The sequence below is a fragment of the Notolabrus celidotus genome, chromosome 1 (assembly GCF_009762535.1).
Source record: "Notolabrus celidotus isolate fNotCel1 chromosome 1, fNotCel1.pri, whole genome shotgun sequence".
Classification (NCBI taxonomy): Eukaryota; Metazoa; Chordata; class Actinopteri; order Labriformes; family Labridae; genus Notolabrus; species Notolabrus celidotus.
In genome coordinates, this window is record NC_048272.1 from 4,682,069 (window position 1) to 4,706,810 (window position 24,742).

Here is a 24,742-nt window from a genome sequence, read left to right on the forward strand (position 1 = left end):
AAACGGGTCATACGGAAAATGATTTTATTTGTAATACATCAGGATTTTGAATCACATACAGATGTCTCAAGCTATCGTCATTTTTAAATCTACTTGTGTAACTATAACGGTACAGAATGAATCATCAGAAGTCATTTTTATGTATTTATTTTTTCTTTGCATGGTTTATCATTGTTTATCACAGACAGTCTACATTAAAGTTTCTTTACACCCCAAAGGAAACCAAAGAATCTACTACCAACTACAAATCAAGTAAACGGGCAAAACAAAAGGACGCAACGTTTGCCTAAAACACCCTTAACTGTGGTGCAAAACCCGCCTCTAGAAGGCATAGAGAAATAAATCTGTAAATCATTCTTTATAGATAAATATATGTGACTCATAATCAGAGAATAAAACGTTAAAGTCTCACTAGATATAAGGCCACAAAACCCAAACGATCAAACTCATGATTTAACATACAATAGATGCTGAATATGAACAACGCTCTCACAACTTGGAGGAGTGTACTTACAGTTTGTTGTACTGTCACTGGTATACGAGTATCACTACTCAAGTATGGCACAAAGAAATAGTTGTATTGACAGGAGTGTGTGGAATATGCTGGTATCAGTGGTCACTCAGTAACTGTTCAGGAGTGAGTCGTGGATGTGCTGATGAAAGAACCTGCTCTCTTTCAAATGATTTTGTCAACACACCACTGTATTAAAGGTCAAATAAATATCACAGCCATAAAGAGATCCACAAACAATATTCACATTCAGTAACACAGCGTTATCAGCAACAGAATCATCCACCAGATATGAAAGTCTGAGACAAAAACATACAAAGCAAGAGCAAGCTGATGCACTTAGAGAACTCAAGTGGATGCATGTAAAAGCCAAAAGGCTGCAGGTCGTGTGTGTTGATCTATAACTCTTTAACCTTAGAGCTGACTACTGATGTTGACAACTAATGCAAAAATTGGTTGGTAGGGTTAGTGGGTAACGCTGTTGCCTCACAGCTAGATACCCGGCCGGGCAGGTGCCTTCTGTGTGGAGTTTGCATGTTCTCCCCGTGCATGCGTGGGTTCTCTCCGGGTACTCCGGCTTCCTCCCACAGTCCATAAACATGCTCACCAGGTTGATTGATCACTCTAAATTGCTCGTAGGTGAGAGTGTGTGCATGAATGGTTGTCTGTCTCTCTGTGTTAGTCCTGTGATAGGTTGGCGACCTGCCTTCTGCCCGAAGCCAGCTGGGATAGGCTCCAGCCCCCTGTGACCACTAACAGGATAAGCGGTCAAGATAATGGATGGATGGGATGGGATAGGTTAGTTTTTGCACAGTCCCAAGGAAGGAAAGTATGCAACTATGTCAGCAAAGTCAAGCAGGATGCATGCAACTCGGGCACTCAATCAAGTATGATCTGTTGTTAAGTACTATAAGATATTTTAAACACAAGAAGTGGACACATGCCACAGATATCTAAAGATGCCCAAAGTGAGGCAGTTAGGAGGACGTATGACATGAGGGAGAGTCTAGTCCATTGTTTAAAAGGGTCTATATGATCAATACAGACAAGGCTGCTCGCACAAACACAAAACATATCTTAGTATCAAAGGGCATCAGTGTTGCTCACAAATTAATTGGGAAAGTACACCTTTAAAGCAAATGTTGTTGACATGAATCTGCCAGCTGTGATTGTTCTTAAACATGGCTCTGTTACAATGGAGAAAAGGGGAAAACAAACAGGAAGTGCAACTGACACAGAACAGTTCTTTGCACAGACAACTGATGTGTATAAACATCAACAGTAAGTCGTATTTGACTTGTTGCTGACTCAGTGGAGTCACATATGACTTGGTACAGCACCTAGAGACTAACATACAGTACATTTCACCTAAGGACAAGAGGTGGACACAGGAAAAGCAAGTGTCTGTTGTGATTGCTTACGGTTAGTGTGCATTTGTGTGTGTTTGTGTGTGTGTGTGTGTGTGTGTGTGTGTGTGTGTGTGTGTGTGTGTGTGTGTGTGTGTGTGTGTGTGTGTGTGTGTGTGTATAAGTGATTAAATATGAAGTAGATCTGTTTTCATTAAGCGCTGAAAATCATTAAGAACTTCAACTGACTGAAAATGACTCCCCATCCCAAACCCAGAATGTTGCACTTCACCCATCAATTAAAACCCTGTACCAAACACGTATCCCATTTCCCAGAACAAATTAAAAAATAGGACGGGTGTGTCTGCTTGTTCTAGTTTTTGTTCTCATTTCTTGTTCTTGAGTTGATTGGCCAGCCAATCTAGACCCTCATAGAGACCGTCACCACTGGTGGCACAGGTGGCCTGGATGTACCAGTTACGGTGACGCAGGGAGTGTAAGCCCAGCTTGTCTGTGATCTCTGCAGCGTTCATGGCATTCGGCAAGTCCTGTCAAAGAGGGGAGAGGTCAGTGAGCAGAGAGTAAAATCCTTTATCAGTCCTTGGCTAAGTCTTTTTTTAACCTAAAGCATTGCTGCTCAATTATCACATGCAATACTAAAATAAATATCCAGAATACTCCCTCCTACTTGCTTGGAAGATGAGCGTGAAGGGAGGGGTAACAGTCTGTTGCAATCTACAATCTTACAGCTGGATGGCACCAAGTCTTACACACTGCTGCTTTAAATACTTCATTTGAAAGTGATCACCTTGTGGGGGGAATTTTTTACTGTTTTCAGACATTTTATAGTAGGAGGCAAACTTATCTTAGATACACATTTTGTTATATTAGTCAACATTCTTGCATTCATAAATAAAAAAAATGATGCCTATGGTCATTGCAGGCCTAAAGATTCTGTCCAATCATTTTATTTGGGTCAAGAATAAAGGTATTGAATGGTTTATATGCCGACCTTTAACCTGTGCCCTCTCTGCCCTGCACTCACTGTGCTTTGTTCTGAGTCTTCCATAAGCTGAAGCTAGCGGGCCAGTTGCACAAGAATAGCAGACAAAGGTAGCAGCTCTTTGTTAATCTCGTCCCTCTCAGTAACTAAGGTGTGTTCATGTGTTTTGCAGGTTGATGGCAACATTTCTTTGAATTGATTCTTTAAAAATGTAACTACTACCCCCTGGTGGCCATTCTGGGAGCTACTAATGACACCACTCTGAACTCTGGCAGTGACAAGTGGGCTGTATATCTTGGTACTATTATGGCCAAAAAACCTATTATGAGATTATGGAAGTTTGATGCTGTGCCTTCATTTGAGATGTGGCTGAGAGAGCTGGGCGAGATCCTACATTTGGAAAAGCTTAGATTCAAGATTGCAGGAAGGATGAGAGTGTTTGATAAGGCATGGGGACCATTGCTGAGACATTTAAAGGGTCTGGGGGAGAATTTCAGTGTGGGATGAGAGATTAAGAATAACCCTGTAACACTGATAGCTGTGTGTTCTACCTGTTTTAATCTGTCATTTAATGACTTGAACTCTAACATGAGTTTTGCTGCCCATTATTATGTACACAATCCAGAATCCACTCCATAATATTAATCATTATTACTATGGTTGTATGTTCTTTTAGGCCGCTGTTATGTTATTGTAAGAAAATGGAAAAATATGATTGCTTCTAATTTTCAATGTGGACTGTATACAATGATATTGTGCAATAAAAATATTCTTAAAAAAATATAAAAAAATGTAACTACTACTCTTGATTCCCAGTGTTGCAAATCCTACCTTTGATGGAATAATGCTTCATTTTGGGATACACACGCTCTTTCTTCTATTTTACAATTCAATTCAATTTTGCTTTATTGGCATGAACAAAGACATGTTATTGCCAAAGCACATAAATTCATACACATACATTACATATATATTCATAACATATTATATTAATTACATATATATTAATGACATATTATATATATTACATATTTTATACGCATTAATGAACGATTACCCATACAGCATATCTCAATGTCCTCACTTGATGCGGTATGCTCATAAAACCTTCACCTAAAATCAGATATTATGGGATGTTGCATCCCTCAGGCTTTGACAGGCAGACACATACTGTATTTAGCAGCCAGAGGAGCTGCTGACCCTTTCCCCAGGAGAACTGACAGTTTCTCTTCTGGAGTTAATGTTGAGAAGTTTGGTACCATTTTAGTAATGTCCCTGTAGTGGGAATCTCTTAGAAAAGAGAACTTGCTACAGTGGAGGAGGAAGTGCATCTCTGTCTCTATGTCCCCAGTAGAGCAGTGAGCACATATATATTTTACTCTCTCAAGAAAGTAAGACAATGAAATAATACCACTCACATCTGTAAAATAACATTATTGACTGATAGCTGGTACTTAGCATAGCTTTGTTTGTGTAGTTTAGTTTAGCATGGGTATCTCGAAACAGTTTGCCTGGCTGTCCTACAGTAACAAAGCCTGTCCATAAACACCTCTATAGTTTACTTATTGAGTCCAGTGTACTATATTTGTTTGCTAAAAGCACACAAATGTTTACAAAGGGCTGGAAGCTGGACTCATCAATTTCTCTTCTTTTCAGTCTTTATGCTAAGCTAAATTAACCCCTTTTTATAAAAGACAAACAAGTGGGCGTTTGTATTGCCTGTGAGCCAGGGTGATTTGTTGTCTTGTGAAGGGTCTCCTAATGAAAATTGGTCCCATTGGAGGGACCAGACTAAGGCTGTTTTCGAAACGGCCTGCTACATACAACCTACTAATGTAGTAGACAGTAGTTACTGCCTACTTAATATATTTCAAATTTTCCTTTTCTTTTCTGTTTTATTATATTTGTCATTTTAATCATGTTCTTGTATGCCTGTCTGAATGTTCCCAATGCTTTTAATGTTTTAATGTAAAGCACATTGAGTTGCCCTCGTGTATGAAATGCGCTATACAAATAAAGCTGCCTTGCCTTGCCTTACTACATACTGCGTTTGAATTTAGTCTGTAGTGTTACTGTTCTGTTGGATCTGTGTTGCAGTATGCTGGGCTAGACGTCACTGGATTTCCGGTTTCGGAATGCGGAAGTAAACAACGGCCGAGCTGACAGCGAAAATGCTTCTTTAGCATCACTTATGATTTAAAAAGTAAGGAAGTGGTTTATATGGAATTCAATGATTTTCACAGCACCTAGACACTGAGTTCCCCGTCAAAAAAAGAAGAGAAAAGAAAAAGCGAAACGAGCGCTGTGCATTGTGGGAAACAGTACGTGAGGCAGACTGGTCCAATGCATACTGTGAAATTTTCCTGAATCAGTAGACATCCGGGGAGTTTTGGCATACTGCAGATTTTGCTCTTGTTCACATACTACTTACTACATACTGAATTTTGGCCAAATCAGTACGTACTGCTAGTATAGTAGGCGGTTTCAAAAACAGCCTAAGAGCGATTCATCAGCCCTTGATGAACTGTCTAGAAGGAGCCCTTCATTCATTGGGAACAAATCTAACTGGCAGTGAGACCCAGGGATGACAAACAACACACCTGGAGAAGTCAGGGCAGTGTCCACTGTGCTTTTTTGTGTGTGTGTGCTGGCAGTGCTTTTTTTATATTTCAACTACATGCAGTTCTGCTTTTTCAGTGCTGTGTCCTCAGTGCATCAGCTGATTAAAGTTGCTGCTTCCTCAGCACAAATATAGCTAACTTTCCAAACACTGCCACATACTCCAATGTCACTTCTTGATCACAGACCAATCAGATTTAAGAAGGGGTGGTCCATGCAGATGAGACACTAACCACCCTTGCCTTTTTGAAGTACAAAGATATCTATTGACTGTTTTTACATTTGCTTTCTAAAATGACATTGAATGAAAGCGACTAGGAAGCAGACTTTATGGTTTAGTAAGGGAAGTGGAAGTAGACAACTTTTGTAACCCTTAAAAAAGTATGTGTGGGCCCAGGCTCTGAAATTGAGGTTGTTGGTGCTGCCAGTTTTAGAAACTGCATTTGTTGACACAGTCCCTTCGGTTGGCCTGGGCTCCTACTTAAGATCCCCAAAGAGGAGAGCAGGAGCAGGAAATGCAGGGGAAAGGGATGTCCAGATAAACTTGCTTAGCCTGATGCCACCCTGACCTGGCCTTGGATAACGGGGAGACATTTGGTGGAGGGATTGACTATTATTTTGTCTCAAAGATACCATGCTTGAGATTGTTCTTCAAAGCTAGAACCCTGTTATGTATTCATTCATCTGTACTATGTGTACATGAGCAGCAGTTTTTCTTTCTTACCTGTTTATTTGCAAACACAAGGAGGACGGCATCTCTCAGCTCATCCTCAGCCAGCATCCTCATCAACTCCTCCCGTGCTTCGTTCACACGCTCTCTGTCGTTACTGTCCACCACAAAGATTAGACCTGAAACAGAGGAAAGGGAACAAATAGTAAACATTTATCTTTTGAAAAAGAGGAGGAAAGAGCTCCTTCTTATTTTATGCCGGTTGACCCTCTGTTTAGATCTGCTCACCCTGTGTGTTTTGAAAGTAGTGTCTCCAGAGGGGGCGGATCTTGTCCTGCCCACCCACGTCCCACACTGTGAAGCTGATGTTCTTGTACTCCACTGTCTCCACGTTAAACCCTGAAAGCAAGAGCCAGGTCACACCACAGATACGGTTGCAAATAAAACACACAGAAGTGTAAAATGATACTGTGACTGTGCCTCTACGTACCAATGGTCGGGATTGTGGTGACGATTTCTCCCAGTTTGAGCTTGTAGAGGATTGTTGTTTTTCCTGCAGCGTCGAGCCCCACCATCAGGATCCTCATCTCCTTTTTCCCTATGAGGCTCTTCAGCAAATTCCCAAAAATGTTCCCCATGATTCAGATGAAGCTCTTAAACTTCAGTGTGTGGCTTTAATCTTGAGGCCTTTTGTTAAGTTTCAGTCTTCCAGGGAGGATAGATAACAAAGGAAATCTGGAAGGAGACAGAACAACAAAAACCCTTTAGTAGGACTTTTAACTGTGAAAGAAGAAACTCTGATTAATGTATTAAAGGGTTAAATCACTAGTTACTCCACAATTCAGTATTATATCAATACACTTATACCACAAAGTCCACTCAATATGACTTAGACTCATCAGTTGGATCAGTGGTGTTGCATCACTGATAATTGGATCAATCCCAAACCATTACATCACTGTTATTCATACAGTGGAATAAAGAGATGATTACTAATATGCTGAACAGTCTGTAAGGCTTTGCTGAAATATAACACAGAATATCCTTGAGCTCACCTTCTCAAAAAAAAAACACACCACAATGCCAGAAAATGTCACTTCTTAATGCACAGCAGAAAGACAGGTGCATGTTCTGCTAATCGCCCTCAGTCATCATGACAGAGAGGAGATGCATGTCAGTGCCATGACTCCAGGCTGCAGCACAATCTGTTCAGAACCCGTTGTTTTGTTTTTTTCCTCCTTCAAATGGTCGCCTGCAAAAACAACACCGCCAAGCCCTCAGAGCAAATGCAAAATGTCCTACATTACCAGGCCCAGCTTGAACATATTCAGTTTAACTCCTCCACAAAGCCACCTGGATTAAAAGAGGGACAGGAAGAGCTGCAGCTCAGACGTGAGGTCTGGTTGCAAACAGTTCTTACAGCACTTTTCTAGGCTTTAACACCACTTGACACAATTCACACCACATTCATACACTGGTGGTGGTAGAGGCTGCTATAGTAGGGAACCAGCAGTATTGGGTAATCCAATTCAGATGCATCCACACACTGCTGACAGTGACACCAGAGTATTTTGGGGTAGTTGTCAGGGAAGGATTTCAGTAAATTACAACTCAGAAATCAAAAGCAATCTTTTAAAGTGGAGATTCAGGTTTTATATAGATTAAGATTAATGAAGCATTAACTGATGTTGAGCTTTTACATGTACTACATAAAACGTCATAATGCTATAATTATGTTTGACATGCTGAAAGGATTATAGATCATTCAGATGCCTAGTGAAGGCTAGTGAAATTGTTTTGCGTGCTAATGTGCTAACAAGTTGATAAATGTATCTGTAAAGAATCAACAGTGGGATTATGTGTTTACTTTTACTGTTCCCTCTATGTTCCAGTACATCTTTGTACAATTAGTTGCACTTTTAAAGTGTGGTGCATTCCCACAGAAGCCCCAAGTGGACACACATTAATACATTTAATTAACTCAATTTTCCCGTAAAGTTGAATAATTGCTAAGGCTTTAGTCAACCGAAGAAAAAATTGGTCATCCAACATTAACCCTCCTGTTATGTTGCGGGTCAAATTGACCCATTTTAAAGTTCAAAAAACTAAAAAGAAACTAATAAAATGAAAGAAATTCAAAAATTAAAATAAAATAAAAAAAAATCTCTGTCATGTAAAACTACTGTATTCATATTTAAGTCTTTCCAATGTACATTTAAAAAAGTTTTAACATGAACTTTCTGAAAAAACAAGTGAATTATCCTCATTGAACTTTGATCTGTGATAATTAAAGAACACCATTTCTCTAAATATTGATTTAAATGGTTAGTAATGGAGGTAATAATGAGATTAAAAGAATGTTTATTGGGATTGTTTGGGGTTCTGACACTTTTGGATAATTAAATATGCCCCGGGTCAAGTTGACCCAGGAACATTATTGCTGTACCTGGGAAACGAGCATAACAGGAGGGTTAAACTCACTCATCGACCAATCGATGAGAATCTTTGGAAAAAACTGCTGTAGATCAACTTCATCAGTGACAGTTAAGTCAGTACACCCTGGCTTGTAGTCTAAATGAACTTAAAAATAAACATAACAGGCTTTTTGTAGAAAAAAATACACTATTCTAACCTCATTATGTTGTCCTGATATAACAATTGATTCAGAGCCGATCAGCGTTTGCTTTCCTATTCAAATGATTCCTGAAAAAATATAACTACATGAAGTGGTGACCATGGCATCATAACTATTTAGAATAATGTACAAAATAACTTTAGGTTATTGTGAAGTATCTGACATAAAACAAGTCAAGGAGAAATCTATGTTGTCTCAGACTCTCAAGGACATTTAGATTGAGACCCCCTTCTTGTTTTGTGACTTTCAGGGATAAGTTTTGAGACCCTTAAGTCAGCAGAGCCCAGGACAGTACAATAAAAGACTAGATGTTAAGATAAGTTTGTTCTCTGTAGTAGGCTATGTCACTGGCTCTCAGACCTATAAGTGGTGCTGGTAAACTGCAAACGGGAAGACACAGATTGACACGTTGTCTTCCAGGGATTCCGTGGTGCTTGTCTGATACTGGTATTGTTTTCTTGTAATAAATGCATTACTAAACAAGCAAGCCAGTGTCACGACGATTCCTTCTGCATCTACACATCACGGGCGGTCAAGATACGACACTTGTTACTGTCTAACTTGTAAAATAACAATTAGTAGGACCCACTTGCTCCAGCCACCACTGTGTATTTTTAGAACATAGAGCTACGCATATCGGTGCTATCTGACTGATTTCAAAAACACAAAAACTTCGAGCTTCTACTCTTAATAATGGGAAACAAACCAGCTTCATGTGACCAGTGCAGGTTACATTAAATAAATCTGATAACAGGAATGGGGCTTTTTTTTTGTAAATGCTAGTAACCTCAAACAAGACTCAAAACAGGCAAGGTATATGTTAGTAGAGACCAATAACAGCACGATAGGTTTTTAAACATTTAAGAACTCTTCAAAACTAAATATGGCACCTGACTTCAAACAAAACATAGTGGCTCTTCACAAGATGCACAGATCCAAAGGTTAACTCCAGGCTCTGTAACAAAATTACCACCATTGATCTCTAAAACACACAATACATTTGCACATCCAAATGATGTTACCGAAGTCAAAACTAAATAAATAAAAAACACATTAAGCATGAAACGAAAGAACCAGACAACCTGACAAACTAACTTATGCTTACTGTTTTTAGATGACATGTGCTGTGAAAAACAAAGTGAGAAAAGTTCACACTCCACCTTCTTTTTATTGTTTAAAAAAAATGTGACCACAACACTGAATTTATTGATATTTTTTCAATTAATTGGAGGCAGAGTAACATGTCTTTGGTTTTTTCTGGAATGAGAGAAGCCAAAGTTGTGACCTACTGTGTACTAAACCATATAATTAGTAAAACAGGAGGATTAAGTGAAATATATTGAAATAGTTTTATTTATAATCAATGTTGTTTTCTAACACAAAACCGCTCAAAAATAAAATCAATCAGGTCTCCCTCTAACTCCTGCAAATAATGAATTAAGCTCTTCTTTCCTATGAAACTAACACATGATTGTCCCACCAATGAGACTTCTGTCAAACAAGAACCCATCAACCAACTGATTGATCTACCGCCGTTATCATTTCTTTTTTTCTTTTTAAAGATTTCCATTTTGTATCAGGTGATCAAAACTTGTTGGAAGAACTTAGAAATGGGCTCAACTTACTTCATTAAAGCTAAGGTTGGTAGTCACGGAAAGCTAGCATGAATTTGAATGTAGCATTTCCACAGGAATACGTCTAACCCTCCCCTCGGAGCTCCTCCAAAACGACGCCCCCGCTCACATGCATGAGCGCCGGTGATTACCGACCATATGATGATGACTGAATCAAAACCGGTCCTCAGCACATCGTTTATTTTGCACTATGTCAACTCATGTCTCACTCAGCGGTGAGAAAACACCAAAACATTATCATAGTGAAAGTTAAAAACACAAACAAACATGAAATGTACGCACAGGAGGCGGGCAGAACGGCAGGACAGGATTTGATTGGCTTCATAATTTGTCTCCTGATGGCAGGGATTGGTTGGTGTTTTCCCAGGTTTACTCCGGCTGAAGATAGCAGCTTTTTTTCGCTCTTTTTAAAGAACACATTATGTATTGATTACCATCTGGACATAAAGATCCTTTTAACCAGTATAACAAAACGTGTATCTAAATCTGCAACCCCAGCTTTAATGAGGGCAATAGCAGCATAACATATCATGGATTGGCCTTTAGATTCATTTATTCAGATCCCCATTAGCTGCCACTAACGCAGCAGCTACTCTTCCTGGGGTCCACATAAAACAAACATAACATACAAAATATACATGAAATACAAAACTGAAAGTGCAACAAACATGAAACACAAGAACAGAAAAATATTACAAACAGAGAATACAACAACTGAATATAGGCTTACTACTAGGGATGCACCGATCCGATCCTGGTATCAGATATCGGCTAGATCGGACTCAAAAAGCGATCGGATATCGGTGACAAAGGGTCAATATATCGTGCCGATCCATATGTCAGATATATTCATCTCAGTTCTATGCTTTCTGTGTTTACAACAGCCATGTGTGTCTCCTACGTCATCAGCGTCGGCCGGTCTGTGCATGTTTGCCCGGTGGAGCATGATGGAGGATAACTACAGAGACTCTGCAGTTTAGGTGGATGTCACACTTCTTTTGCTAACAACTCCACCCGAAGCTTGCAACATGGTGCAGCTGTAATGTTTCAACGGATGGCAGTCGCACTGAAAAATATAATGGGAGCCCAAAGGAAGAAGTTTATGTGAGCTGTAGCCGACTGCAAAGAAGGAAGAAACCTTCAATTAATGGATTCAAAGTGTAAAAACACGGACAGGTCATTGGATTTAATTGTTCCGTATCCTTAAAATAAAGGGATTCCAGCCTCTGGTTTAGCACTTGGAACCCAGGTACAGTTCACCATCATGTAAATAATGTTTCTGACACAAATGATACCGGGGCAGGGTGCCAAAGTACAATCAATACCGGGATCGGATCTGTTAGTATCGGTATCGGCATCGGTATCGGGACCTAAAAAGTGGGATCGGTGCATCCCTGCTTACTACAAATGTAAGATATAACAACTGAAAATGCTACAAACATAAGATAGAAAAACTAAAAACTGAAAATGCTACAAACAGGAAATACAGCAGCTAGAAATGCTACAAACAGAAAATAAAAAACAGGATGTTCACTAAAATTAATTAAAATTCATTAATGTTAGGGTTATTATTAAAGTGTTTCTTTATAAGTATTTTCAAACTTTAATAATAATAATAATAATAATAATAATAATAATAATATTTTTATTTGTAGAGCACCTTTAAAAAACAGGTTACAAAGTGCTTTACATGGGCAGCAAAATAAAACAGGCAGATCATAAAAACACACAAGTCAAGATAAAGAAATGAAACATATTTTAAAAGACATAAAATTCCCCTAAAAGAACTCTAAAGGAATACAATTATTTTAAAATATATTTCTTAAGATGGTTAAAAGAAAATAAAGACAAATAAAATTCAGATAAAATCCAGGAAGGCTCTGGGATAAACTTTAAGAAGGGATTTCAAAGAGCTCACTGACCAGCCTACTGTTTTGTTGGCTAAACTCAATCCATTACAGGAAAAATCAGCTTTGTTATCACAAAAACAAAAATATAAGTTGAGGTCTGGAACAAAAACCTTGAAAGTGCTGATCAAAATGGGACAAGCAGAGTTTTTATCTCAAGATAACGAGCAAACGAAGCTGAGATCTTAAAGCAACGTATGGATGCTTGTCCGCCTCAGGCTTCCGTACATTTCAATGTATAAAGGGACATGTTTTTCTTTATTATGTAGCTGCATAACAAAATATAGATTGTGTCTGTTTGACTTACTCCACCTGTATTCCAAAAAAAGGGGGGTGTTCTGAGTATAAACAGGCCAAACAAAGTGACCTACAGAAGATAAAATACTGACAGAGGCAGAAGATGTGAGGCTGTCCATGGTGCTGAAGAGGTACAACACTTAGCCTGAGACTGACTCTCATCCTCCTATAGACGGGTAATAACAGCCCTATAAAGTGGGGTTTCACCAAGAGGACCGGACCGTGATATTCAGCTCCGGGGGATTCAGGTTAGGAGATGAGGCGACGGTAAGTAACGTTACAGCCGTTATTAGCTGTTCACATCGGCCCCGAACACCCTTCCCCTTTTAGAACTGTTCGACCTGAGACACCAAGTAACATATTATTCACAATGTCTGACGTTTTATCCACTCATCAGTCTACTACATCAGTCTAGCTTGAATTTAATCGCTGAATCAATGGAACGTAAACTGGCGTGACTGCCGTCCCAATCCACCCTCTTCATCCATCCTCCTCATCACCTCTGCGGGCAGCCTGCTTGCCAAAGAGCCGCTACTGCTCCAGGCCAACCAACACCTAAGATTAACAACTAACCACAGGCAGGCCAACAAACACGCCATTCTTTCTTTAGGGGCTCGTCCTGCGTGGACATTATCGTTGTGAATGATGGTGGTGTCTGTTTCCTCACTTACCTTAGCCGGAGTCCTCTACCTAACGTGGTCTCACGGTACTTTCTGGAAGATAACGCAGCAGCAAATGAGATCTCGCGAGACTTTAGGTCAAAGCCAAACCAGGATTTTGGGGACACTGAAAAACATTTTGAAGTAAGCAGGTTTGTAAATGTCAGTCATAAACGCCCTTCGGTAGACCTTCTTGTTTCAGTTTACATTTTTATCTGAGACCAGAGTTTTCTTTCAGGATTAGGGTTGCCAACTTACTCATTAGTCACTACTAAATAAAATAATAATAATAACAATAATAATAATAATAATAATAATAATAATAATAATAATAATAATAATAATAATAATAATAAATTAGGGACAGGTGAACGGTGCCATGGTGGTGTGAGCATGATGTGTGAATTCAGCCTATCTGATTCAACTGGAAATGCAGAAAGTGTGTATATTCCCTTTAATCCTTACTGTATCATTATGTAACCTCATTATATGAACCTCAAAGAAACCACAATTTGGCTCTTTACATTGAAGTATCTGATAGGAAATAAGTAACTGACGTAAAACAAGTCAAGGAGAAACCTATTATTGTCCTAGACTCTCAAGGGAATTAGATTGAGACCCCCTTCCAGTTTAATGACTTGCATGCACAAGTTTTGTGACCCTTAGGCCAGCAGAGCAAAGGAGAGTACAATAAATAACTAGAGGTTAAGATAAGTTTGGGCTCTCTAGTAGGCTATGTCACTGGCTCACAGACCTATAAAAGGTCTTGGTCAACAGCATTCTGGGAATCAGCAGATTTGCAGAGCTGTTCTCCCAAGCATTCCGCGGTGCTTGTTCGATACTGGTTTTGATTCTTGTAATAAACATATTACTATGCAAGCAAGCCAGTGTCACGAAGATTCCTTCTGCATCTACACATCACAGGCAGTCAAGATACGACAACATCAAAAAACAGGCCAAAGAAAAATGAAATGCAAAAGAGGAGTATGACTCACCAAATGTACTTTTTCCATGAATACTTTTTCCTGCTCTTGACTGACTCAAGCAGTCTTTTGTCCTTTTGCACAGCCAGAGAGAAGTCCTTACATGACAAGTCACAGTTTACAGATATTTGAAGTTCATTTTTGATCAGCTCTGTGCTGCCTCTGTTTCTTGAGTCTGACCATTTAATGGCCATCAGAGAGAAAATCCTCTCCACACTTTTTTGCAGGTGTGATTGGCACATGATCCACTGGGGTTTTATCTGATCTAGGATCTGCAGAGTGTAGTCTGCTGTATTTAAAAGAGTTAATAGTCAATATACGGGGCAATTGAGGTCCCATATGAAACAAACCAATTTAGCCCAATATACAGATGTCCTGGCTAATACGGGACAGTTGGCAACCCTATTCAGGGTGCAAGATACACTACTAGTCAAAAGTTTGGAAACACCTTCTCATTCAAGGGTTTGTATTTATTTTAATTATTTGAAACACTGTAGATTAATACAAAAAGCATCAAAACTATGAAAGAACATATATGGAATTATTTAATTCACAAAAAAGTGTTAAACAAAGCAGAATATTTTTTTATATTTTATATTCTGTAAAGTAGCCCCCTTTTTCCTTCATGACAGCTTTGCACACTCTTGGTATTCTCTCAGTCTGCTTCATGAAGTGGTCTCCTGGAATGGTTTTCTAATTAACATGAGCCTTGCCAAGAGTTCATTTGTAGAATGACTTGCCTTCTTAATGTGTTTGAGACCATCAGTTGTTTTGTTCAGAGGTAGGGTTAGCACACAATGGATAGCCCTATTTGTTACTGTTGTAATCCATATTATGGCAAAACCATATTATTTCATAGTTTTGATGTCTTCAGTATTAATCTAAAATGTGGAAAATAATTACAATAAATAAAAACCATTGAATGAAGAGGTGTGTCCAAACTTTTGACTGGTAGTGTAATATTTCAAAAATGCAGTTAAACGGTCTCTGACTGCAAGCAACTGAATTTGGTCACTAATAAAATCAAGTTCACAAAGAGTGGCCATGCATGAGGTTACAGCTGACACATCTTTTACATAAAGTTTTGATTCAATCTATTTTTTTTTACTGTGTTTTCTTGAAATAAAGAGGGAAAAAAAATCTGAAGTTGTACTTCATGTTGTTGCAAATTGAGCTGGACATCCTGTTACATAAAGTTCCTGTTGAAAGTGTGAAGTTTTCAGGAAGTATCTGTGAAGAAGTCTTTTGTATTGCATAACCGTTGTGCAACATTTTAATTAAGCTCAAATGGTGAGGAAAGCTTTGTGTCTAAGTTAAAGAACTCTATTTTGATTCAGTGGTTACAAGTCTTCACGCACTGTGAGTCATCAGAAAGTCTGCATTACCTGTCATTTCAGCCATTTTAATTGGATCACATTTGTGTAGTGCAAGACGAACACAGTTGTTTCCTAGGGATTTGGCACTTTAACCTCAGAGCAGCATGGTATGACCACTGGTGTGTTTATCATTGAGCAGCCTATTTTTTTGTTAGCAGGAACATCTACCAAAGTCAGCAACTAAGACTATCCAATCACTAATACATGAGCATGTGGCACTGACAGTGCAATCTGTGAACTTCTGTGATATCCTGCTGGCTAACAGAGGACTTGAGACAGTTGGTGGTTTCATTGTTTGTCATTTTTTTGTTCATTCTTGCAAGGAAAGCAAAAGGAAGTGGGAGTAATATGTCAGTCCTCAGGCTTAAAACACTCACATTTCGGTTATTAGCCAAAGACCATTGAGTTACTTTTAGTTAATAATTTTGATTCTACAAAACTTACCTCACCCTTAGCTCAACAGTTAGCTGAATGTTGAATGTTAATGCAACAATATTCTCTCATTTTGCTTGATTCAGGATGCTTTACATCATACATGACTCAATGACATATCTCTGACCCTGATAACACGTAACAGATGTTTTGCCTGACAGGATCTGGGATAGTCCTCATATGTTCCACTGCAACCAAAAATAGGAAAAGAAAGTGAGTCATAGGTGAAGAACATGTGTCACATCATCTTCAGCAATACTGTGACACATACATTTCCTGCATGTCACCTGATCTTTCTAAGTAAAATATAACCCGGAAGCATGAAGGGTCGACTGTTGATGTTACAGTGGGCTAATGTACTTTTTCTGCACAAACACAATGTCTGTATTGTTTTAGCACAAAATAGCTCCTCATTCTTTTTCACTTAAGTTTTGGAGTGGACATTTAAAAAATGTCACACCTCACATCCTAGCCACCCCTGGGCAAATACGAGCTGTAATTTTTTAAGCCCTTGGTTTTAAAGACATAGAAAATGCATTTTCAGACTCCGACTCTAAGAGAATTGGCCAAAGATACACACACAACTTTTTTCCCCATTGGTTTGAAGTCGGCTTATTTGGGAAAAGCTTATTCAATGTAAGCCACTGCCTTGAACCAATCAGATTTATGAAACATTTTAATCCAAATCTGATGACACTGGTGGGGTGATTTGCTTTTTTTCCACCTGACTACTGGCAATCACATCTGAAAAAAATACACCGAAAGCCCACATCCTAAAGTTCTTTTTACCTCATTGTTTTCCAAGACGCCATCATTTATTTGAATAAAGCAACATGTTTCCACTTCTAGTTTGTAACCTATCTTGTTGACGTTTGTTGACAGAACCAGACTGGTGAAATGACAAGCTGTTTCAACATGAATAGCTAGACTGGATATGTATATACATCCATAATTAAATTATTCCTAGTCAAAATCAGCGTTTCAGATAAACAAAACCTCATTCTTACTAGTATTGACGTCACTTTTGCCATTCATGCGTATACAGCTTTAATGTTTTACTTACAGTGTCATTCTTTCTGTCTATATTGAACATTCTACTCCCATATATCTATTACCAGATTGTCACTAGTCAATATTTTTCATAAAAAGAGAGACAAACAAACATAAAACATTCCACATATCCACAATGTAAAAGTGTGATTATAATGTTCATTCTGATTTGTTTTAATGTTTAAGATATTTGACATTGAAAACCAAGTACACATGATGAATTGCAAAAATTACATCATTAGTACTAGTTAGAATTATACAGTCTATGATTAGAATGTCATTGTTGGTTTTTAATTTTAACTACTCAACATTCTGAATATCTGCAATAGAATTATTCCTGGGATAAACTCCTTTTTCAGATATCTACAATTCAATTGTCACCAGATGAAGTTTAAAATTCAGCTTCCACATAGAGAAATCATTCCAAATATCTATACTGTCATTTAAAATGCCGAAGATTCAATTACAACAAGTAGTGGATGGGCAACATGACGTATCTCTAAAGTTGTCAATATCTGAAATTGAAAGTCCTCCTGGGTGAAGGACCAACAGCTCCTTTAACAGCTCAGTATGTCTCCTCCTGCCACAACCTGAGGGACGCACCCTGATCAACTGTGTTAGAATGATCAACTATGCTTGACTGTTTTATTTACCTGTATGAAGATAAACTGTGCACTTTTTAACTGTATATACTGTAGATGAACTGTGTTTTATTGACTAATTATATAAAGATAAATTGTATTGAATTATAAAAAATGAAATGTTAGGCAAGCCAACTTTATTTGTATAGCACATTTCATACACGAGGGCAACTCAATGTGCTTTACATTAAAACATTAAAAGCATTGGAAACATTCAGACTAACATAAAAGAACACAATTAAAATGACAAATAGAATAAAACAGAAAAGGAAAGGAAATTTAGAAATACATTGAAAGTACATTTAAAATTTGCATTTAAAGTGAGTTAAAATGAGCTAAGATAGGAAGGCAGTGGCAAATAAAAAAGGTCTTAATCTTTTATTTAAAAGAGGTGAGAGTTGGAGCGGACCTACAGCTTTCAGGGAGTTTGTTCCAGATATGTGGTGCATAATGACTAAACGCTGCTTTAACATGTTTCGTTCTGACTTTAGGGACTGAAAGCAGACCCTCACCTTCACTACACTTCCTGAAGTGGTCAGATTCTATAACCAATAACAATTACATCACCAAAACGGACTCAAGTGCAATATTTCCCCAATCCAGTTCATCCTTCTCTTCTTACATGCGCAATATGCCTTTCTACCCATCTTCCCAGTTCTGTTTTGTACATTGTTTATACCTAGGCTACAAGTCTGTGGACATTTTCCCCGTGTCATTGGTTTTGGAAATATTTGTGAATTTACTTATTTAGTTGTGTACATACGTTGTGTATAGATGTTGTAAGATATGCTTATTTTTACTTATTTAATTTTAATTGCTAATAACTTTTTGATAATTGCTATTTTATAGGCTCTTGTTTGCTTTATACTGTTTTGCACTACTTTGCTGCTGTAAGACTTAAATGTCCTCATTGTGGGACGAATAAAGGATATCTTATGTTATCTTACTTGACGACATCAGAGGTCGAGATGGTTCATAAGGTAGCAGCATATCAGCAATGTTTTTTGGTCCTAAACTAAATGTTAGTGTAATGCATGTAAAGAAATCTGTACTTGAACTTGAACTTGAAAGCCCAAATGGCAAAATTGACCTTAAGTTTCCCTGGAAGAAGATTCAAGATTCAAAGGTTTTTATTGTCAATTTTCACTGTATATACGAGACATACAGGAAAAACGAGATGCTGTTTCTCTCTTCCAGCTTTTAAATATCTAAAATTTAAATATAAAATACAATAAAATATAATAAAATACAGTTCTATAAAAACATCCTATGTACACAGTGCAGGTAGTGCAGTGACAGTTTGAAAATGGACAATGTAAATAGATAATAGTGCAAATGATATTAAGGTGCAGACAGTATTCGAGATAAGTAAATGGTTTGTGGCTATCTGAATGTCAATTATGGATTGGAATAACGTAATTATATGTTTATCTTTAATTACAATTTAATTTGTTTCAATTTTAAATTTTTAAATTTCATCTTGCTTTATTGGCATGAACAAAGACATGTTATTGCCAAAGCACAGAACATTAATACACATATATTACATGTACAATAATTACAATCTTTGAGGATATCTTTTTGACTAGCAGAAATGCTATTATGGATATCCAAAATGTAATACTTGATAAGGCTTTCTTCTTATTCACAATTAATGACTCGGTATGGGGACAAGCATTGACGTGGCGTGTGAGCTGCACGTTTCCACAGTACGTCTGTTGCCTGTGGAGAGGAGCTCCAGCACGCAGCAGCAGCCGATCCCGCTCAGCTACGCCCCCCAGCGGCTCCACTGAACTCTGCTTCCGTTTCTCCCCCTCTAGGCAGACGCCTGATGGGATGCTGTGGGAATGTTTGAGGCGGGCTCTTCAGGGACACTCAGGTGTTGGGGCAACGTCCACGACCAGCTAGTCCTTATCACTACAGTATAATAACACATCAGCACTAAGCGGGGCTGAGCCATTTTGGACACACGGGTCGACGTCTCCCACAGTCTCTCTCCTACACTCGCTCCCCCCACTCTCTCTCTCTCTCTCTCTCTCGGCTGCAGCCGTGTGTAGAAGAAGCCCACACGGAAGTTGTTGGATGGCAGCTCTCTTCCAGAAGTTCACAATGAAGACCAGCACATTCCTGCTCCTGCTCGCGGCTCTCACCTGCGGGCTCGCGTGGGGAGAAGAAAATGAAGCCGAGGAGCTGCAGGTGGAGACCCTGGTGAGTGAGGCACATAACGCAGGCACACTGCAGTAATACAGCAGCTCTAACATAATGACTCCAAATAAATGCCTCAGCGTTAACGGTGAACTCTTCTGACCCAAGGTGAGACCAGACACTTGCTCTGTACTTTCCAGTATGGGGGACACACTGAAAATCCACTACACGGTAAGCCAGAGACACGGTTTCTCATCTTGAGCTCCAGTTGTCCACTATGTGTGCATTTTAATCCATTTTACCCAGCTGGCGACGAATGCAGTTATTGTCTATGTGGCACTGTCTCCATGTGGACACCGCTGTGCATTCAGACCTTCAGACACTGAGGCTGAACATGAGACACTCAGAGCTGATTGGAGGGGCTCTGTGGGGGGATCAAGGGGCAGATTTGGGTTGACAGTACGCCATTATGCTTTATTTGGCTTCGTCCCGTGAGTGAGACAAGATCGCCTCTGGTTTTTACTATGATGGGGCGGTGCAACACGTCAGCAACAACTGCTCCATCTGCCTGGAGTAGTTCATCCAGGCACAGCAGAGCCGTCGAGGTTTTTAGTCCCAACACTTGTTGATCTCGAGGATTTTTTTAGAATTTAAATGGAGATACATAGCACAGCAGTAAACCACGTATTTGCCTCAGAAGTCATTTTGTGCCTTTGTTGAGAAACAGTTATAAAAGAGTGAGACTAAACGAGATTATAATCCTTAAAAAAAGAACAAATACCCGGGCAACAGTTATGCTGTTTTGGAGGTATTAAGGAAAATAAACAAGGTGTTTTCCAACTTCATGGATGACAGCTGGTCAGTTACTACCCAATCAGAAATTATTCTGCACTCTGTCCAACTGGCCCTCCAAACAAAGACATGTTACACCTCTGTTGTACACAGTTTAAGCCTAAATAAAACCTTTTCAATCATTTACAGATTTATTATTAGTATATATAGATTATTTTTTTTTAAATAAACCTGGTGCAATTGTATCTGTGCAATAACCTACCTTATCATCAGATAGAGGTGTACATAGTGTGTATACATCTGTAATAGTTTCCATATTTTATTTTATTCTATTTTATTTTATTCTACTCTGTTCTATTCTCTTCTATTCTATTTTACCTTTATCATTACTATTATTATTGTTATTACATTTTTAACTATGTTAGTACATTATTGTATTCCCCTGTCCCATGTTGTAAGCTGCTGTAACAAAATAATTTTCCCCAAAGGGGGTCTAATAAAGTATATCTTATCCTATCTTACATCATAATTGTACATAGTTTGGAGCATTAAAGATCTGGCAGAACTAAAGTGTAGGATGGTCAGCAGCAACACAACTGGATGTCTGCTGAAGTTTATTCTAAATGGTCATTTTAGTAATGTATTATACTGTAAAATAAAAAAGGTAATGCATTTCTGTCAGTTAATCTGTTTTTTGCTTTAACTTCTTATTTTATACAAATCTCATTATGACTTTGTAAAGTTGTGTACCAAATGTAAACACATGACTGAAAAGTGTTTTTTTTTCTTTTTAGCTGTGAAATCCTTGTGGTATTTCTTCTTATGTCAGGGCCTCATGCCTCACGTTGTTTGTTTCTGTGTTCAGGGTAAACTGATGGATGGGAAAGTGATTGACTCGTCACTATCCATGGACCCTCTTGTTGTCGAACTGGGAAAAAGAACAGTCATTGCTGGTAAATTGACAGTAAATCCCTTTGTTTAGTGACACTTTGATGTGTTAATATGTGAGAGAAAAGTGTTGTTGCTGCCTATTGTATAAGCCTGCTTCAGTGATTGACTTTTTCACTGTGTGATCTTCTTATCAGGTCTGGAGCAAAGTTTGGTTGGCGTGTGTGAAGGGTAAGTAAAAGAGCCTAGCAATTGATTTACTTTCGAATAGCAACATGTATTCATGAATTAATGATTATTTTTCTCGTATTAGAAATGCTCCCTCATTAAATGTGTATGTATTTCTTTTCTTTAATTCAGGCAAAAAATCAAGGCCACTATTCCATCTCACCTGGCATATGGGAAAAAAGGTTACCCTCCTACGATTCCAGGTACTGGATTAATTCATTCAGAATACAGAATCAGTTGGTGAGGTACTAGATTTTGGTTGTGTAATTGTTTCTCTTTGTAGTCCATATAGCTCTACCAATCAAGCTTGAGTGGGCTTTGATGCATCCTCAAAAAAAGTCAAAGAGGAGAGTTAAAGAGACAACATAGATGAATTCTTTAATGTATGCTGTATTACATCAATAATGCCAACATCTCATGATTGCAGTTTGTGAGATATTTAGATTTTGTTTTATGTCATTGTAAAGTAATATAAAATTGTTTGACTGTCAGTACAAAAAGAAAGGCGTTAAAAAAAAAAAATCCCATCTTCAAATTATTTTTAAGAATTAAACCTGTGTATAAATACAGACCACACTCTGATTGGAGAACTTCACTCAAACTCCATTCGGGTGTGTCTAGTTTCAAGTCAAACTTAAAACAATGACTGGCTCATGAAAGAGGAAGTCTTTTTTCAGTTGTCTAGATATCCAGCTCCACCTGAGGCCCACAAATATTGCCCATCTCCCCAGAGGCTAAATTATAGTCATCAGTTCCTTGCCTGCACAGCATAACATCTATGATCTAAATGCAAGAAACACACTGAACATTGGTTAAGCATTGTTAAGCAAGATTGGTGTAAGTCTGCAGTTAATTTGTTGTCAACAAAGCAACAAAAAAGACTAAAATCAACCAGAGTTTAGTCAGTTTCTCCTCCTATTATGCCCTATATACTCATTGCCAACCAGGTCTATACATTCCTGAAATATCAAAACAATGCAATTATAGAAAATAATCCTTTAACAATAGTAACAAGAGCATTTGGAGACAATCATGAAACGTTGACTAATCAACTCTGCAGAGCTCCCACGTGGCAGTGTGTGTGGCAATGTCTGATAATAAACCACATTGTCCAAGTTTCTCATAACAAAAATGTGTAGCACCAAGTGCAACAGCGTGGCTGACTCATGTGTTCTGAATTTGTGTATGATACAAAAAAAACCCCGAATATTTGTGAATAGAATATCACTATAATTTAATTTTAATGTCAGTCACCTTTTTTATTTTTTAGGTGGTCTGTACAATTGTATATTTTTTACATCTGCAAATACTAATGATATGTTAACAACTAGAAGAATAAAGAGATCAGCACCTGTTGTGATTAAACACTGACCATGAACTTGTCCTAGGTGATGCTGCTCTTGAGTTTGAAGTGGAGGTCGTTTCTCTGACACAGCAGACGCCATGGCAGAAGATGGTGAACGATGTGTTTCCCCTTGTGTGTTTGTTCCTGGTGCCTGCTTTGCTTGGCATGGTGGGACTTTACCTCTACAAAAAGGCCAATGCAGAGAAACCAGGCAAAAAGAAGGCCAAAGATAAGAAGATCAAGAAAAAATAAGGACAAAGAACAGAACTATTTAATAAATTTTTTTAATTGTATGTTGTTGTGTTCTTCATGTTTCTTTAGTATTGTGATATTTTTAACTTCTAATATGTGTATTTACACTTAAGGTTATTTTATTAGGTATGATAAGGTGTTTTTCATGATGTGATCCTCATCCAAGGGAAGACCACTAGAAACCGAAGTGCATAAATAAGTTTTACAGATTACTGCTAATAGATTATTCATTGATATTACATCTGTTAACCAGCATCTCCAGCACTTTTTATCTTTTTGTATCTCAATAGCATGTGTTCCAAATCTTCATGATGACATATAGGCCATGAGATGATCTACTGTGGCTTGATTGGAGTTCGACAGAGTCTTTTACACCTGATGCCACTGGTGCTGAAACTGGACCTACACCAAATCCATGATGTATCCTATAGAGCCAAAGTGGGAAATTAGATATCATAAACGTGTCTTGTATAAAAAAGGAAAGAAATACAAAGACAAATGTACAAAAAGTATTAGAACTGGCTTAATGAAACCTCTCTCAATTTTGCCCTACCTTCATGCAACTGAAGGGTTGTGGTTTGTAACCAACTATAGTGTAATATATTACACTATATATATATATATAGTGTAAGAGCCCAAAAAGCAATGTTGCATAAGAAACAGGAAAATTCCAAAGTCATCCTATAATGCATAGATCTCATAGATTACAGCCATTTAGCTGTAAATGAAAAAAAAAGCTTTTCGTCCTTTCCTATTACTCCAAGATAAAAATGTACATATCAGTGTGTGTATAAAAATGCAAAGCTCCTCAGCTATTTTCCTAACAATGTTTAAAAATGAATAAAAAGTGTCCCATGAAACACGATGGATCACATTGGTTATTGACATACTGTTTATTAGTCAGTGGTGGACAAAGTACACAGCTTCATTACTTAAGTCAAAGTATAGATCCTCCAGGTCAAATATCACTCCAATACAAGTGAAAGTTGTTCTGTCAGATTATTACTTAAGTTAAAGTACTGAAGTACTTGCATTTAAAAACACTTAAGTATTCAAAGTACTTCTTAAAAAATCTCAAAACGTATTTTCACAATACATACATGCAGTCAAGAATACATAGAAGTACATTCTGTTACATCATGTTTATTTATAAAACATGACTTGAAATCTCTAAAAACTATACCATGGAATAAAAACAGCTACAATGTTCATCTGGAATGAAACAAACGTTACGTAGCTTAACACGCTTTCTCAGGTTGGACAGTGAATTTTTGTATGTTTGGGCAGAGTGGGAAACAGGGAGAACATTTCAAACATTACATATCATTC

The 24,742-nt window shown here is 38.0% G+C and overlaps 2 protein-coding genes across 2 annotated transcripts; one reads left to right on the forward strand and one right to left on the reverse strand.

Annotated features, from left to right (window-relative positions):
• On the reverse strand, window positions 1–13,370 carry LOC117820534 (ADP-ribosylation factor 3). The gene is made up of 5 exons (XM_034694355.1): window positions 13,294–13,370; window positions 6,640–6,884; window positions 6,438–6,548; window positions 6,204–6,328; window positions 1–2,405 (listed from the first exon to the last, which is right to left on the reverse strand). The coding sequence occupies exons 2-5, from the start codon at window positions 6,785–6,787 to the stop codon at window positions 2,244–2,246; spliced, it is 546 nt and encodes a 181-aa protein (XP_034550246.1). The 5' UTR covers window positions 6,788–6,884; window positions 13,294–13,370; the 3' UTR covers window positions 1–2,243.
• On the forward strand, window positions 12,638–24,273 carry fkbp11 (FKBP prolyl isomerase 11). The gene is made up of 7 exons (XM_034694345.1): window positions 12,638–12,889; window positions 19,584–19,971; window positions 20,077–20,139; window positions 21,566–21,653; window positions 21,786–21,819; window positions 21,949–22,019; window positions 23,205–24,273. Exons 2-7 carry the CDS (start codon window positions 19,846–19,848, stop codon window positions 23,411–23,413), a joined length of 591 nt encoding a protein of 196 aa, XP_034550236.1. The 5' UTR covers window positions 12,638–12,889; window positions 19,584–19,845; the 3' UTR covers window positions 23,414–24,273.
• Window positions 24,274–24,742: the final 469 nt, after the last annotated feature.

Bases quoted from the DNA above. Each gene is read 5' to 3' on its own strand.
- LOC117820534 (XM_034694355.1), bottom strand. From the start codon at position 6,787: ATGGGGAACATTTTTGGGAATTTGCTGAAGAGCCTCATAGGGAAAAAG. The intron at 6,549-6,639 runs GTACGTAGAGGC...TCTTGCTTTCAG, and splicing joins CACCACAATCCCGACCATTG to GGTTTAACGTGGAGACAGTG. The intron at 2,406-6,203 runs GTAAGAAAGAAA...CCTCTTTGACAG, and splicing joins TTGTGTTTGCAAATAAACAG to GACTTGCCGAATGCCATGAA.
- fkbp11 (XM_034694345.1), top strand. From the start codon at position 19,846: ATGGCAGCTCTCTTCCAGAAGTTCACAATGAAGACCAGCACATTCCTG. The intron at 21,654-21,785 runs GTAAATTGACAG...TCTTCTTATCAG, and splicing joins AAAAAGAACAGTCATTGCTG to GTCTGGAGCAAAGTTTGGTT. The intron at 21,820-21,948 runs GTAAGTAAAAGA...TCTTTAATTCAG, and splicing joins TTGGTTGGCGTGTGTGAAGG to GCAAAAAATCAAGGCCACTA.